The sequence below is a fragment of the Montipora foliosa genome, chromosome 2 (genome assembly GCF_036669935.1).
Source record: "Montipora foliosa isolate CH-2021 chromosome 2, ASM3666993v2, whole genome shotgun sequence".
NCBI classification, from domain to species: Eukaryota; Metazoa; Cnidaria; class Anthozoa; order Scleractinia; family Acroporidae; genus Montipora; species Montipora foliosa.
Genome location: NC_090870.1, coordinates 48,317,251 through 48,334,676, shown reverse-complemented (window position 1 = coordinate 48,334,676; position 17,426 = coordinate 48,317,251). Strand labels below are relative to the sequence as shown.

The 17,426-nt window shown below is 39.2% G+C and overlaps 1 protein-coding gene across 1 annotated transcript; it reads right to left on the bottom strand.

The window, feature by feature from the left end:
* Nucleotides 1-557: 557 nt before the first annotated feature.
* On the bottom strand, nucleotides 558-17,380 carry LOC137993385 (uncharacterized). The gene is made up of 11 exons (XM_068839206.1): nucleotides 16,207-17,380; nucleotides 11,893-13,641; nucleotides 11,554-11,621; nucleotides 10,501-10,575; nucleotides 9,346-9,447; nucleotides 8,752-8,850; nucleotides 8,542-8,640; nucleotides 7,695-7,793; nucleotides 5,163-5,243; nucleotides 3,394-3,480; nucleotides 558-3,004 (listed from the first exon to the last, which is right to left on the bottom strand). The coding sequence occupies exons 1-11, from the start codon at nucleotides 16,556-16,558 to the stop codon at nucleotides 2,924-2,926; spliced, it is 2,892 nt and encodes a 963-aa protein (XP_068695307.1). The 5' UTR covers nucleotides 16,559-17,380; the 3' UTR covers nucleotides 558-2,923.
* Between the last annotated feature and the right edge of the window lie 46 nt (nucleotides 17,381-17,426).

Below are 17,426 nucleotides of genomic sequence, written 5' to 3'. Positions count from 1 at the left end.
TTTTCTCGGTATCCCTCCTTCAGCATTTCTCATTGAGTTTCTGTTCTCGATTAACATGCATCGTCGGAACTTTCCGAGTATAACCGACATTTTACGTCTCTTCATCAATTTATATTTTCCAGCGTTGACTTGACCTTGGCGGTTTTTCACTTTATACTTGTAATAAATTATGTACTGCCTTTTTTTCCTGTAGAGATATTGATATTTGTTTATGGAGCGAATATAAAATAAGTGCTGTGGATCCAAGGAAATGAAAAAAATCACTTTGGCCAATCAGTTGTCGCAGTTATTGTTCGCAACCCACCAATCAGTGTGACCCGGCTTCGTGAATTCCATAAGTGTGTTAAGTTTGTTCAATCTCAAATCTGCTCTGATTTGTGTCAACCAAATTTGAACACAGATACAAGGCATTTCTTCTTTATAAAATACACCTGGCAGTCTCATTATACAAACAAAATGGGAAAGAAAAGTTATAGGAACTGCAAGTGTTGTGCTTAAAAACAAGAAGTGCTTCAAAGTATTTTTTTAAACCCACAAAAATTCCGTGCTTATTGAACTAGTGGTTCTCAAAATGTTTTTACTGATAAAGGCAACATGATAACAGAACTGTAACTTTATGGAAAATAGCACTTAGAGTTCTATTAAAAAGATCTAGAGAATAGCTTTGAAAAAGTATCTTATTACGATCACGTTAAAAAATGTATTCAACTTTATATTACTTTTCCATATACTTTGCAAGTGACCTACTTACAAAACAAACGAACGCCAGAAACCACAGCCTCACAGCAAATTTCATCAGTGCTCTCACCACGCTTCAGTTGCGAGTTGCGCTTTCGCCACAACTGTTCAAGTCATTTGCCACACCTATTACTAAGGCTTAACTTACGATAGGGTCCATGCTCGACTGTCAATGTACATTTGCATAAAATCGGTTGATGGTAAACCAAACAGGATTGTGACGCAAGACCTAACACGCTTACTGATCCGGTAAAAAAGGAGTAAAACTATCCGGAAAGTTACAATAATGGAGGACAATTCTACTTACACCCTTTCAATCCCGCTATCGAAACGTTCATTCTCCCAACTACAACGAGCGACAAAAGTAGTTGAGACACTCTTAGGAAAAGACGCTTTTTGATGCTCAAGCATTTGTTCTATTTTATTTGCATCTAGTGTTAATTCTCTGATACCCCCGGCCCCCCAATTCAATGTTGTGTAGGCGCTGTGGTCTGTGCAGTGGAAGAAATAGGAAAATCAACATTGTTTGGGGGAAAGTGGGGGAAATGTATCCAAGACGCAGAAAATCGAATTTTACTGCCAAGTGTCTCAACACTTTTGTCGCTCATTGTAGTACCAAAGCGCTCTTTGTTGGGTAGTCATGAGAATTTGGTGTTATATCAAGATCACACCTCTTAAGCTGATAACAATAATAATGTTCCGCGTCAATACCCGTTTGACGGACATTTCATTGAAATTGTAAGGAGAATTTACAACTTGTCTCCCAACGCCATTGCGAGACAAGTTGGGCGAATCATTGCCCAATGTAACATACCTTACAACGGCCAAAAATGTTGCGAGACCAGTTGTAGAAACCGCCTTGCGGAAAGCAAAATTGAGTTCTACTTTCCGCAACGGTTGCAACAAATTTTTTAAGCATTCCACAGTGTAACATCTGTCCTGCAGTTTGTGTCACAACGGTTTGCGGCACCAGGAAATGAAATTGTTCCTTTAACCTCATGTGATCATCGAAACGAGACAAGTTTCATGAAACGTTGCTCAGTGTAATACCCGTAAAACAACTTGTTCGTAATGTGAGAACGTTTGTAGAAATGGCGCTGCGAGACAAGTTGCTCGAAAAATTGCAGTGTAACAGCGCCTTAAGGATGAGGATGACTTACTTTATTCTGACTTGCAAATAACTTAAAACAACTCCTAAAATAGCTGAATTAATTATGATATGGTGTTGAGTCTGAAAATTATGATGTTAATAGTGCTTATTTTCCCCGAAGTCCAAAATGTTATAATTAATACTAATGGCTTCTCAGTGGCCAGTTTTTGATTAATTTTTGTTATAAGTAAATTTGCAGTCGTAAAATTTGTGTGTGTGAGCCTGTATATTAAACAATATTAACATTTTGTATTATTGTAATCCCTCTAGTTAAGCCAAGGTGCCAAGGGCAAAACAGTGAGAAATATGTTTAAATAACAAAATTTTAAAATGTATAAAAAAGAAATAGGGAGAAACTCTAGCAAATTTTTAAATAAAACAGTAAAAACCATAGCCCCTTTTTGGAATTATTATCAAGGGCTCACTGCGGTCCAAAATTTCTGCACACATCCTATATGACCCGTAGAATAAAATGTACAGAAAAAGGGAGACGTGAGCAACTATAAATACAAGAATGAGACTTTTTTGACTGAATAGAAATACAGGTTTGCTCATTTCCTTTAACAAACGAGTACTCATCGTCAATGAAAACACAAAAAAGTTATTACAAGTCAAAATAATAGAGGGTCACGCCCATTAACTTGAACGTCATGAAATCACATGCGTACTAGTAAGATGAGTGAGATCTCCCAGCTAAGGTACATAAAATTTTAAGCATCAATCCTGAATTACCGCAATACCAAGCAAATAGCGCTCTACGAGACATATGCAAGCTCAAGAATAACTAAGCCCTAAACTACAACATAACGGACACATCAATAAACACTGTTAACAGTTAAAATCAAGCAATGTGCACGACCGTCTTTCTTTGTACACACCAGTATACTTTGTCCGAGGCCACATAAACCTCTCCATTTCGGGATTCAACATGATAACCTGTCTGTCCACCTACCTACTGGATGGTTCCAAGGAATCCGTAAGAGAACTACTCGAATCTATCTACTTCTTCTACCTATGCATAGTCAGTCTCGGAATTCACTGAATGGGGCAAACAGATTTCTTTTTTCGTAGATCCGGGCGGCTCCTTGATCGGGAAAGATCTTTCATTGATGACACCTGCAAAAAGGGAAAGAGGCAGTTTTTTTCTTCGGTTAAAGATCTTCCAATTTGCTCCTAAGATACCAGAGAGCGCAATAGACCGCATTCATAAATGGCGGCCGATAAATTATTCAAGCCTCGCTCTAAAACGATGTTTCTTTACTATTTTGTCCATGCAAACGAGGCTAGTTGGTCTTATTAGCACAAGAAGAAAGGAATAATTCCTTGGCCGCTATTCATAAATACGGTCTAATTGTATGCTTGAGCACTGTTAATGGTTAACTAAAGGGTGCTGGATTAATGTAGAAGTGCAATGCTTCGAAAACTGGATCCCCGTTCGATAGTCCGGAATCCACTGAACTACCAACAGCCCTAAAAGGAAAAAATACTTAGAACAATAAACTTACTTTGGACAAATTCGGCAAAGAGGTTGTCGAACTTAGGAGCCGTAACCTCTGCTTTCTTATCTGACTTTCCATCTCTTTACGAATTTTCTAAAGACAATAAAGAACAAGCAATTGTTTTAATTCAACTCAACCCCGTAAAACCTTCCCATAAAAATGGTGTTAGTACTTCTAAAATTCTCTCTTACTTATTCTTAAAGGTGTAATGGCAACGGGGCTATTAGACGAACTACAAGCACCCTGGAGAGTTATTGTCTCTAAGCCTTATTATACATTAGGTTGAAGTGCACTCACAATGTCTATCGGATGGCTACGGCATACGAAGGCTTACCCTGGATTGAAAGCGTTGTAGTAACGACAGCGGAGGACAGTTTTTTTGTTCCGCGACCTTATAAACTTTGGCACACTTTTTATAGCTCATCAGTGGTCCGCAAAGCAATCACAGTAAGGGAAGTTTCACTTTTCCGGTGGATTCGATTACTCTTTGCTTATAATTCACATCTCAAGTACGCAGGTTGAACCTCGTCTACATGTAAGGGTAATGGTAATGAATTTATATAAAGCATTTTCCATATACATATTCAAATGCGCTTTACAAGCAAGCCATCTATGGGTGAGATCAGACATCAGCATGTACACTCCGCTGGTCGTCGCTATCAATCCATTAGCGCTCTCACCCAAATCACGCTCTCACCCTACCCATGAATGAATGAAATGAGGCCTGACCACAACACCAGGAGCTTCGTGCTGATGCCCTACACTTCGCGAACTAATCAATACGGAGTTTAAGATCTAGGACGCGACGGTAACGAAAACGTCATTTAAAATTGCAAGTTCTGGTTTATGAATCTCTTTCGTCACTCTGTCGGTTTGCCTAACTTCTAAAAACTAGTGTAACTTTCCAGGAAGTGAATTAGGAGGTGCGGTGTTCAAGCTGCGACAGAAAATTCAAATTCGCTGCCTTGTGTTCAAGTTCTCCGTAAAACCATTGAATTGTCACTTCACGTTAAAGATTTGCCGAAAACGTGAGAGAAATGTACAAAAATGAAAAATGTACGAGCAGAGCGTGCAAAGCTATTGCTTTTGCTCACTAAATGTGCAAATTTGCGACGTTCTCGTTGCCGTCGCCGTTGCTAAAGCTCCCTCATAGGGAGCTTAAGATCTACGACGACGACGTCGACGAAAACGCCACAAAACAATGATATCATTGGTTAAAAGAGCATAAATAATCGTGCTGCACGTGTAGCACGGATTTTAGCTATATTTTTGCGGTTCTCTGCATGACGACGACGTGAAATCACAAAATTTTAGGTTTTGACGACAACGTGAGCATGCAACAGAGAATCTTTCATTCTCTATTTTCAGTCTGAAACCGCTCGTACCAATTTATTTTTCGGATACTTCGCCCACATTGTACGAAGTGAACGAGGTGGAATAATCGCGAAAGACTTTTACTAGAGCGAAGTTCTATTTTGAGGTGACGTTTTCGTCGACGTCGCCGCCGTAGATCTTAAGGTCCCTAATAAGTGTTGTGAGACGCAGCCTACGGTTTATCGTCCTTGTCCAAGAGGGCCACCCATTTGCAGATGTCACCACAAAGGCAGCACTTTCTCCTAAGTTATTTAAAGACTGAGGGTTGGTCCAGCCGCCTCGTCTGGTTTCGCTCCAAAGGCCACACACTGACGAGGAAAAAACGCGGAGCGTGACTTACAATACTAGCTTCAAAGGAAAGATGAACAATAAAGGAAACGATATAATCCGACAATATTTACCTTATCACGAGAGGCCATCAACAGATCCACGATATCATCATGATGATAAGAATAGGCCAACTCCACTGCTGATTCAGCGAACTGAATAATAAAAGCAGAGTAAAATTAAAGGAATGCGAATAGAGTAATCAGAGTAATCAAAGGTTATGTAAGACGACTCAGTGATGCATTTCAGTGTGGCAATCTCAGTTCTCATGAAGGGATTTGGACGGATTGTTGTGTGACTTGTTGTCCACATAATTCGAATTAACAGATGCCTATAGGAAGACCTTAGACAGCAATGACCAGAACCAGGTTGCTGACCAGCGGTTTTCGTTAAAACAATGGTTTGCTGGCGGTGCTCAGTCTCGCGGGCTCAGAAAACCTGGTTGTGGTCATTGTTATTTAAGGTTTTTCATGCCTATAGACCACTTCGGAAAATACCATAATACTGTTTGGTTTTGTTTTCTCTTGGGACCATTGTTTTTGTTTTCTCTTGGAACCATTGTAAAGTCCCAGAGAAACTGGAAACAATGCTTATGCAAAATTTGGGGGGACAACAAAGAGTATTATGGTATTTTCTGGATCGACCTATACCACCAACAACGCGAAATGCAGCACGCGACGGAGTTAACAGGTTTCAAACCATGTAAAATGCGTTGACAGACCAACACGACACCTGTTGTGTGTCCGTGGTGCTCTAGTAGCCCTTATAGTTTGGTATTAACAAGCACATCTTTCAGCGATTTTCCTTTTCTATAAGGGGGAGATCAAAGGAGTTTCCTTGAATATCTGTCTCAGTTTAAGCTGGTTTTGAATTAAATGTCATTTGTGTAAAATGGGTTGACAGATCAACGCGACTCCTACTGTGTGTCCATTGTGCTCTAGTAGCCTTTTATAGTTTGGCTTTGACAAGGATACCTTTCGGGATTTTTTTTTTCTATAGGAGATCAAGGGCGGATCTTTGAATATCTCTCTCAGCCTAAGCTGGTTTTGAATTAAATGCCATTTGTGTAAAATGGGTTGACAGATCAACGCGACTCCTGCTATGTGTCCGTGGTGCTCTAGTAGCCTTAATTTATAGTTTAGCTTTTACAAGCAAATCTTTTGGCGATTTTCTCTTTCTGTAAGAGATCAAAAACGCGGATACTTGAATATCTCCCTCAGCCTCGGCTGGTTTACATTTAAATGCCATTTGTGTAAAATGGGTTGACAGACCAACGCGACACCTGTTGTGTGTCCGTGGTGCTCTAGTAGACTTTTCTAGTTTGCCTTTGACACGTATATCTTTTAGCGATTTTCCTTTTCTATAAGAGATCAAGGGCGGATCCTTGAATATCTCTCTCAGCTTAGGCTGGTTTTGAATTAAACTCGAGTTGTGTAAAATAGGTTTACAGAACAACCCGACTCCTGCTGTGTGTCCGTGGTGGTCTAGTAACCTTTATAGTTTGGCTTTGACAAGCATATCTTTCAGCAATTTTCCTTTCCTAAAGAGATCAAGGGCGGTTCCTTGAATATCTCTCTCAGTTTAGGATGGGTTTGAATTAAACGCCATTTGTCCAGTTATATGTTCTTTAAAAGTTGGTTGAAATATTGTTACAAAAGGTACAAGTTTCTTTTACGCATTTCTATTTGCAAAATTAACCTCCGAGAGGACACTGTCAACTACGTTTGGTGAGTAGTAACGTCTCCTCATAAGCCGTGCTTTGAATTCCATGTTTCCATCAAACGTAACTCTGGAAGAGATTTTCTTAGAAGCCTTAGAGCTTGTCCTTTCACGAAACCCTTTTTTACGCCTGCTGGGTTGCAACTTTTGTAGTAAGTGTACTAAAATGTTTCAGTAGGCCTGTAATGGGTGTACAAATCTAAGTTGACTCCTTTTTTAATCTTTCGCCTTGTCCAAGAATGTTATCTCAGATTGGGAGACTTCAGCCGTATATTTGATTGTGGACGGTGGGAATAATTTGCATGCTCAATAAAATGATCTTTTTTTTTCTCTTGCCGTGTCCCATAAGGAAAACACATCGTCAACATATCTCCTCCACCTCAGTAGTTTGTGATGGCTTAGCCTTAATCTCTTCCTCTATTGATACCATGTAAATCTTGGCTAAAGCTACAGCCATTTTCGTGCCCATAGCGGTTCCGTCTATCTGTAGATGGTTTTTTTCTACTGAACTGGGAAAGAGTTCTAAGGATCAGGCTGAGCATTTTTCTTAGGAAATGTGTAGCTATTTAAAGGTTTTTGTTATAAAAATTCACCTATGCTTTTATCTCTTTGGAGGCTCTTTCTCAAAAGATATAAAACTGACTGATACAACTTCGATTAAGCTCTTCCATGGACGGACACTGCAGTAAAAAAAAGTGTGATTGTTCCTGAAATTACGCCTTCGTGCCGATTATTTTACTTTACAAGGCTGTCAAAACAGGAGAAATAAAGATAAGACGTTATGGTACTGTCCTCGCAAGGTAACCGTCATAGCAACTTTCGTCTTCTTCTTCCCTTGTACATGTAGAATAGGCCTGATGATGAGGATGACGATTATCAACTTTTACCTTTGTGAGAAGACTGACATTTGCTCCAAACAGCAGCAACACTTCAACTATTCTTCTCTTTCCTCTCATAGCAGCATAGTGTAACGGAGTCCTTTGCTCCTGTCAAAACGGGGATCATTGAAACACTAATATTATTTCATACTTTTGTTTCTGATTTTTAAACAAACAACAACATCTTCTTTGAACAATGAGGTTCCGCACGTCATAGACAAGAATGGAGAGAAGGGGAAGCAAAAGGTCCCTTGTCATCTAATCATTTATTCAGCACAAGGCTTTATTCAGCTCAAACCAAGAAAAAACGTCAAACTAATGCATCCGGTCTTCCAATCGTATTCACGATTTACAGGTGTTTCAGTTCTGGGGAACTAAAACAACAGGTCGCAATAGGCCTTTTGCAACAAACGATCACATGGTACAAAATCCGCCATGCTGGAGGGCAAGCTCATTATTATTCCCCCACTGGGACATTAAAACAAAGGCAAGTCAAGCTTGACTGGTTCAGGCCTCTCTTTTTTTGATGTTCCAGTGGGGGAATAATAATGAGCTTTCCTTCCAGCATGGCGGATTTTGTACCATGTGGTCGTTTGTTGCAAAAGGCCTATTTCATCCATCTGACCCTTGTATACAATACAATCATTGCATGCGTTTACTTAGGTAAATTTTAGTAACCCGTAGTCGCTAATTTTCACATAATTTCTATGTAAGACTGATATTTTAACCGTGTATAAGTAAACTTATCATTCTTTTATTTATAAAATAAAATAAAATAAAATAAATATCATCGATACCGAATCTGAAGGGAAATCAAGGATAGCAAGTACGTAGGAATGTTCTTTTCATTACAAACCTCGTCCGTAAGATCAATCTTCGCTCCACCAGAGATCAGCCGATGGACGATTGTATGATGGCCACCAAGGGCTGCCTCATGCAATGCAGACTTTCCAAACTTCAAATTCATAAACAGGAAAAAAAATTAGAATCAACCCCAACGTGGGATAAAGGAAATAATCTTAAAATGTGTACAATGCTGTGTGAAAGGAATGAACAGCTGCCCTACCCCATCCTGAAGATCAGGATCTGCATCCGCATTGAGTAAAATTTCGACAATTCCCAAATGACCTTCCCAACTGGCAACCATTAGGGCTGATTGTCCGAACTGCAAATAATTATAACCATACACTGATAACTTTAAAATTGACGAATAAAGGGAACAAAAAATAGAGAAAGAAGTAACCGGATGCGGATGGAAAAGAAATAAGAGAAAAACGTGAGGAGTAGTTGAGAGAATGCAAGGGAGAAGAGGAGAAGAAAATGGAAAGAAAAAGAGATGAAGACGAAAGAGAACAACAGGGAAGACAAGCAAAAAAAAGGAAAGAATGAGAAAGAAGGAGGGGATAATGTCGTCCAAATCAATGATGAAAGAAGAAGAAAATAGAAAGAAATAGAGATGAAGACGAAAGAGAACAACAAGGAAGACAAGCAAAAAACGAGGAAAGAATGAGAAAGAAGGAGGGGATAATGTCGTCCAAATCAATGATGAAATAGCAAACATGGATTTCCAGGAAAATCTACATCTCTGATTGCTGCTAGCTTTCCACTGACATTGCTTTTTTATTCTCATCCTTCACCATTTCAAGGATAAACCACTTACCTCATTTTGATAGTCAACATCAACTCCTTCATCAACTGTTCTTTCAACCTCTTCCTTATCACCTGCCTTGGCTGCAATCATAAGCTCTTTGCAAAGTTCCGTCTACAAACACACAAAACCGGTCATAATTTTAAGGCTATTTAAAATACTTGCGGAATGGACTTTGTCCTGGCACAAAGCACTGCTGCTAGTGTGCTAGTGTTGTAAATAGTGCAAACAGCTAATGCCAACATGAAGATCTGGTATTGAAAATTTACCAAGATGGAGTACGAATGAAGGAAATGTATATTTTAAGCGAGGATCCTTTCACGTGAACACATGAACCCAACAAATTGACCTGTCCCAACTGTGTGGCTTCATAGCTCAGTTGGTTGAGCATTGCATCGGCATCACAAATGTGCCAGGCTCCAACCCGTTGAAGCCAACTGAATTTTTCAGGTGTCTATAAAGTGGAAACTGCGATGATCACTTCAGTCTACTTTTCGTTTAAAACTTCAGTCCTTTCATGCCAACAAATTGACCTGCTCCCAATGGTGTGGCTTCATAGCTCAAACAGTAGAGCATTGCACGCCACCCGCGCCAGAGGTCATGGGTTTGAATCCCGCTGAAGCTGCCTCAATTTTTCAGGTATCTATAAAAGTGACAATTGCTTAAATTGTCCACTTGAGTGCGAGGATCACTTCTATTTTTCGCAAGATGATTTTTTTCGTTGATTCATTCATCACAGGAACATTTGAACCCATAAATGACCAGCTCCCAACATCAGTGGCTTCATAGCTCAGTAAATTGGTTAAAGCATTGCACCGGCATCGAGAGGTCACGTGTTCAAACCCCATTGAGGTCCTGGATTTTTCAGGCTTGTCTACGCAATTGCTAAAAATGCGTTCATGACTGCGAGGATCACAGCTTCACTTGCATAAAACATTCTGAAAGGGAAAACTGTCTTGTTACCTAAAGATAGGCAATGCATATGGCAAGGAACCATTCACGGAAACCATCTTTTTACACCTGAGGTGCTACATGCGTGCTAGAACTCCACATAGACAAGAGAAATTGCAATTATGTGGGATTACCGTTGCTTCTGTTTTTTTTTAATGCAGTGTATTAGAGAAAATAATAATTTTCATATCTGGAATTGACAAAAGCATTTGGTACCTGTCTTTCAACTTCTTTGCCCTCTGCTCCTCGAATGCTCATTTGTAATTCTTCACGACTCAAAAACATCTCTTTCTATAGTTGAACAATATTACATACCTTCATATTACCATAAACAAATCAAGCCAGATACAACAAAGAAGAGCACTTTTACCACTATATGCGCATTGGTTTCCCAAATGAAGTTTTAAAGTCCACCTAAACCCAAATATTTTTTGTTCCTAATAATTATAAATCTCCCCATCCAAAGCAAACATATACATGTCAGCAATGTTACCCAGACTTTCGCATTTTCTGTGCCGTGCAAGCCACGTAAACTAGGAGGAACTAGCCGTAATTTGGACCATGACCGTGATGTGAGAGCCATGGGTCTATTCTCGATTTTACGTCACAAATTCCTTTGCATTCCTGTTTTCAAAGAAATTTTGCATTGCAACGCAGTTTGTGACGTAAAATCGAGAATAGACCCATGCCTCTCACATCACGGTCGTGGGTCCAAACTACTGCTAGTTTTGATACCTTTGCGCTTATTGCCCGGCAGATAAAAAAGCGTATTTTGAGGTAAGAATCGTCAAACATGTTTGCTTTCCGTGGAGAGATCAATATTAGAGACTAAAAATATTTGGGTTGAGGTGCACTTTAAAGAGGACGTGATAGTCTAGAGTGGGTTGTTTGCCCACTTTCTATCCAAAATATACCAATAATACCTATGGGAAATCAGGAATTTTTAACCCTTTTTTCATCTCATCGATAATTCTGCTCTGAAGGAAGATAAGATAAAATTACTGATAATATATGATAAAGGAATGCAAAGTTTGCCATTGCGTAATAACGCCAGGAATTCTTCGTGGGGACAACATACAATGTCATGACTCAGCCATAAATAACTCTTGCAAAGAGCAGCCTTTTTTTTCTTGGGAGAAAGAGTTCCAACCCTGATACATACAAAATTGATCAGCCAAATTAACAGGCCGCATATTCTTGTTTGATTTAGGATTTAAGGGGACATGTCACATTGTTAAAAATAGATGATTGGCCCTGCCTTGTACTTACTTGTCTGCAAATGGAGGTCACACTTGCCGCTGATAGGAGAGTGCTTTTGTACGATCGGTCTAACGAGTCTGCAAAGCATGAAGAAAAACTTACAGTGTCTAGTCTTATTTTTTTACATCTATGCATGACGTAAATTTGTGTGTGTTTTTACTGTTGCAAAGCACACCGGAAAATGAATACCACTATTTTTCACAGCAAAGCTTTAAAACTTACCTCTTGATGATCGACGTATTGAATGATGTATTAATTTGAACAGCATTTATTCATCTCTCAGTTTAACAAAGGATTAGTAATTTAACTATTCAAGTATACAAGTGAGCTGTACAAAAGTGGCATTACCTGTACCAGCAGAATCATCAGATAATTTCCCAGGGGATCTTTTAGAAGTTCCATTATACTCTGGAGGAGGCAGATAAGAAGGTGGACCAGTAGCAAATCTTGAAAGAGTCATATCCCCACGGCTTTCTGTGTCAGTGAACACGCTATCCTCATACTCTGACTCAATTTTAGTGTCCACCTTCATCAAGAATGGCCTGCGATGCACAAATATGGGTTCTACACTGTCCTGGTCATATGCAGCAGATACCTGATCAGGCAATCTGTAGGAAGCATCATAGTCTAACTTTTTTGTTGGCCTGTTAAACTCCTGGGGTCTCTGAGTCCTAAGCCGAGGGCTCTCCCACCCATGAGGAGGATTATGTTCCTCATTTGTGGACAATAACATCGGCTGATGTAATGGTGTTTCAACAAATGTAGTTTTGACCTTCACAAGTTTGCCCTGTATGGGTTTGGCATTACGAAAACCTTGAGGTGGTGAAATTAAAGGGGAATGGCCAAAGCCATTTAGGGTTTTGGGATATTTGGCTGTTTCAGCCTGAAGCTCAGGAATCAATTCAACCTGAGGAAAGTCTTCATTTTGACCAAACTGCAGCTGTGTATTTCCAGGTTCTGGTTCTGGAATCATTTCTTTATGAAAGTCTTCCAGAGTATCATCTTCGTACCAAAAGGCATTATTACCATTCTGAGTAGGCCCTGTAAAGAAGTGGCTTTGATCAGATCTTTGTTTCTCATCATATTTTTTTATTACTCCATTCATGTTACCCTTGTTAACTTGAAAGGTTGCAGTCGAAATGAAATGCTTTTTGCTGTCAGGATTTGGTGAGCTGTGGAATGGCGAAGCCTCTCCACCAATCTCTTTGCTGCCCCCTTTACACAATTCAAAGTCTGATGAAGTGTTTTCGCCACTGAAACTCCTTCTACCTCTTGTCGGCTTCCTGTGATCATAGTTTGAAGTCTCATCCAGGTTACCTGCTTTAGATTGTTCGACCTGCAACGCATCATCACTGAAGCTTTGTGAAGTTTGTTCAACCACACGTTTTTTGTCTTGAAGAATTCTTGATGAGTCTACCATGTCTGTGGATGGTTCCTTGCTTCTCTGAAGGTATATCATTTTAGGTCGCACAACTCTTATAGGCTCAGCTGGTCTGTTAGGAGGGCTTGAGTTAGAAACAGAAGATGGGGGATCAACATAACCAATACTGCCTTGCACAACTCTTATATCTTTTCTTTTTCCTTCAGGACTTGTTTGAGATAGGACTGTTGACCGAAAATGCTTATTATTTGGATCAGGTGTATCCTTGTAGAGGACATTGTTGTCTACTCCAACATTGGAAACTGTGATTCGTGAATTTGGCTGATCTGTGAACTCGATGTTATCACCTTTCATTGAGTCATCAATTGATGTGAAGCTCGCAGCTGAGAGATCCTTGCCAAATCCATTTATTTCAGAATACCTTGCAAAATAAATGCCAGTTATGCTTAATTGTTCCAAGGCAAGGCGAACATCACTTCTTCCAAGAGAGGTGTGAATGTAGTTGCGTGTGCACAAAGGAGCCAAGACATAAATCAAAAGATCACTCTTGCCAAATGACACCCCCATGTAGATGAGAGTTTCAAAATCTGGGTCTCCAGGGGTTATCTCCGGAATTCTAAAAAGGCTTTTGGTCCCTTGCAAAATGCGTCTTTTGTTTCCCACAAACCATGCAAAATCATTATTGATCCTTATCCATAAAGGAAAATACCCACATTCTAAAAAAAAAAGCATCACATTAGAATTCATTTACGTGTAACATTCACTGACATCATTAAGTTATTGAAAGGACACGTACTAATGGCTATGATAATTAATGATTTTGATCAAAATATACGTCTGTCCCTGATGCAAAATTGATAAAACGAAAGTGGCAAAAACAGTTTAGACATTTAAAATAGAGCCTCAATTTTACTAACGCTAATTTTATTTAATGGATAACCCCTCATGGCCAAAAGGGTTGACAACATCTTGATCCACTCATAAATTATGTACCCTTTAATTAACCCCTACCCTTCAAAGAGAGGAATTTTACTCTAACACCAAGACTTTACTCATCCCTAAGAAACCTGTTAAGGATGAAAGGATTCAAGAAATCCTTCTGTTGAATTGCCAACTGACCCCTACCCCCCCTACCCCCCCCCCCCCCTTTGCCTCAAAAGTGTAAATGCTCCAAGGCTAATTCGGGTGGAACATTCAAAACAATAAATCTAATGATTATTATTGATATATACCTAGCCTTTCGCTCAACAAAATGCGCACTGTGATTGGTTGATTCTTTGTCAAATGGCCCTATCAAAATTCACATGTATCCCAACCAGGATACAATTCCGCAGTTGTTGCCCGCTCCAGATTTTTGCTGCGATTGTTGCAGGAAAAGTCTAAATATATAATAATAATAATAACGTCTTTATTAAAGGCATCCGATAAAATTACATATCTGATGTTACAGTAAAAAATTACAATGATTAAGATGAATAAAAAAGATTAAATTGATTAAAAATTCATATGGGGTATTTACACAGCTAGATTATATTTAAAAATTAATCTATTAAAAAAGCTAGCTTTAAAACGTTCAGTGTTAATGCAGGGCCTGACGATGGAGTTCCTTCGAAGGTTTACAGTATGGTCTTTGTACCTTTGTACCGTATAACAGTAAGATCGGAAACACTTGCAGCACAAAGCACTTAATGTCTGGTCCCTTATGAAACTAGTTAGTTCTGGTTTCCCTCGAGTCCTGATGTCCCCTCGCGACCATACATTAAGTGTATATATTTTAAGTAAGAAACCAATAAAAGTGAATTGGAAGTCCAAATAGGCCACTTTCAAAAATACCACTATACTCTGTTTGTCCCCAAAATTTTGCATAAGCATTGTTTCCAGTTTCTATTGGGACTTAATGGTCCTTTGAGGAAACAAAAACAATGCTTTCTGTTTGATTGGGTCTCCGTTTAACCAATAAAATTAATTCTCGACATAGGGGCCCTGTTTTCCTGCTAATTTCCCGTTCAAAATTTACAATGGCAGCAGAATTTTTTTTTTGTATTCTAAAGGAGATGCTAGGCTACAGGGGGTGGGTGTATGCATGTTCTTTTGAGGGGGTAGGGGAAGGGGGAGTGTGGGTAGGGAGGGTCCAGGAAAAAAAATATCCAAATTTTAGATACCCAGAGGTTAGCATCTCTGGTATGATGGCATTTTTTTTAAAGTGGCATTCACACGAGAAAACAAAGGGCTCTGGAGATGTAGGAAATTCAAATTTTTTCATTGGTTATCTTGAGAATAATAAAATCTTGAACCAGAAGTGGCACAGCCAGTCAGTAACATGATATTACTTAAATTGCTTCTCCCAGTTCGACCCAAAAGGACACATTCTCTAAGTTGATGCCACTTAAAGCTTCACATGGAGGCTCTTCGAATGTAACGCTTTTGAGTGCCGTCATATTTAGTACTATTGACAACTTATATATGAACTTCGGAAGTCCTAGAATCTGGGACTGTAAATCCTAAATTTTCTCATGTGAAGACCCCTGCTGGCTAAGAGAAATGATGGGATCTGGCGATGAGAATGATCTCAAGCAAGATGTCCAAGATTTGCTCCCAGGCTCTTTAATTCGATCAGTCCTCCCAGGACTCTGAGGTATAAACTTCATATAAAACTGTAGTGTTTTTGTATAATTATGCAGTATTACAATGTAGGTTATCTGTTAAAAAACAGATTGCATTACACTTTAAAATTGCCACTTATTGTTTAATTCCAAAGACAAGTAATTTTAGGGATAGCAGTCTCAGTTAGTTTAAGGATAAGGGATAAGTGACCCCCACAGTTTTAGGGATGACTAAAACCCTAACAGGGCCTCATCAATTAGCTTTTGGAAAAACCAAACAGACTAATTTTATATTGCCTCTGGTTATATATTGAAACAAAACAATCTTCAACAGAAAATAGTTTCAAAAGTTAAAGCAAACTTCCATAATTTTACTAAAAATTCTTTAGTTTCCCCATAGTGAAATAAGTAGCCTCAACGGGTCAGTGAACACGTCATCTGAGGAAACCGCCTGAAACGACCCACCAAAACATCAGGGTCGTGCACTGATTTAATTTAATGCGTAAGTGGAATAATTACATTTACTGTCGTAAGTATTTAGAGGGTCAAGCGAAAAAAATTATTTTCTTGTCACGCAATAACCCTTGAAAGATACAGAAATCAAGAATTGAAATTTTATTTTATGAAACAACGCCTTCATATCTAATGAATACATAGTAGGAATATTTGATTACGTACCTCTCAAAACACGCGTTTCTACTGGATTATTTGCCACGTTCCATTCGTTCAAAATCTCCAGAAGATCGTAACAGTTTATCTTCTTCAAAAGCCGCTCTAAAACTCGCAAGTTATCCTTCCCATAATACAGATTGAGAACAGCAATTAACGCTTCACCATCAGTGACAGTTTTCAATGTGTCTCTTCGAATAGCATAACGAAGACATTCCACAATGCGATCGACCTCTTTGGACCGCAAATTTCGAGCCAAAAAGTCTTTGACTTCTTGAAGAGGGTCAAAAACCAACGCTGAAAGTCTCTGTCTCTCGTAATGCAGTCCCTCCATGCTAATTTGAACACCATCTGCTGTCATAGTAATAGCTAGCTGGTCGGTATTTCAGCTTAAAACCAGAAACTTGGAAACTAAATCGCCGACAATGAAGGAAAAAGGTAAACTAACACAAACTTGCTATTGCATTATCAAGCCGCTTCGATTGATGGCAAACTATTGTTTTGGGATCCCTAAATGGAGCTTCATCAAATCCTGTTTCTCAAACAATTTGTATTGGCCGTTTACAAGTTTTCGAATGCCGGTTATCTTTCAAAATCCCTTAAGCTTGTCATGTTACCGTGACTTTAAATAAAACAGACCTTTGAAATTCCTTGGCTCAGGTGATTGAACTTTTCAAAACACCGCCCTGAAGGCGCCGAGTTTGATCGTAACCTTCACGTGCGTGCAGAATGGTATCTTTGTGGTTTTTGCTTCATGCAATATATAGCCAGCATTGTTTTAAATCCCCTGTGTCCAACACTGTTTTTAACTATTTTTGTTTTGCTTCTTACTACACCATTAACTTTCTCAGGCGTAAAAGAAATCAACAATACCACCCACAGACGATTCAACAACACAACGAATCCAACGACCGCAGACTATAGCCGATGAATGTCCCGTTTATACTCGCAATGGTAGACACGTACTTTTTGACACTTGTTGAAAGAATTGGCTCTTATTAACACAAGAGGGCAGCCCCGCAACAAATCCGTTTAAATAGCTTTCCCTGACTGACGTCCACGCCTTTCGTTACTGCCTCTTTGGAATACAATTTTTCGCACATTCCAAAAAATGTAATTCTTCTTTTTTGGCGTCTAAAATTTCACGCCAAATGGCAAAGGCATCATTGGCGTGATTTTAGATCTCGTTATGAGTAGACACTGGATACTAGTATTCAGTCCCAACGGTG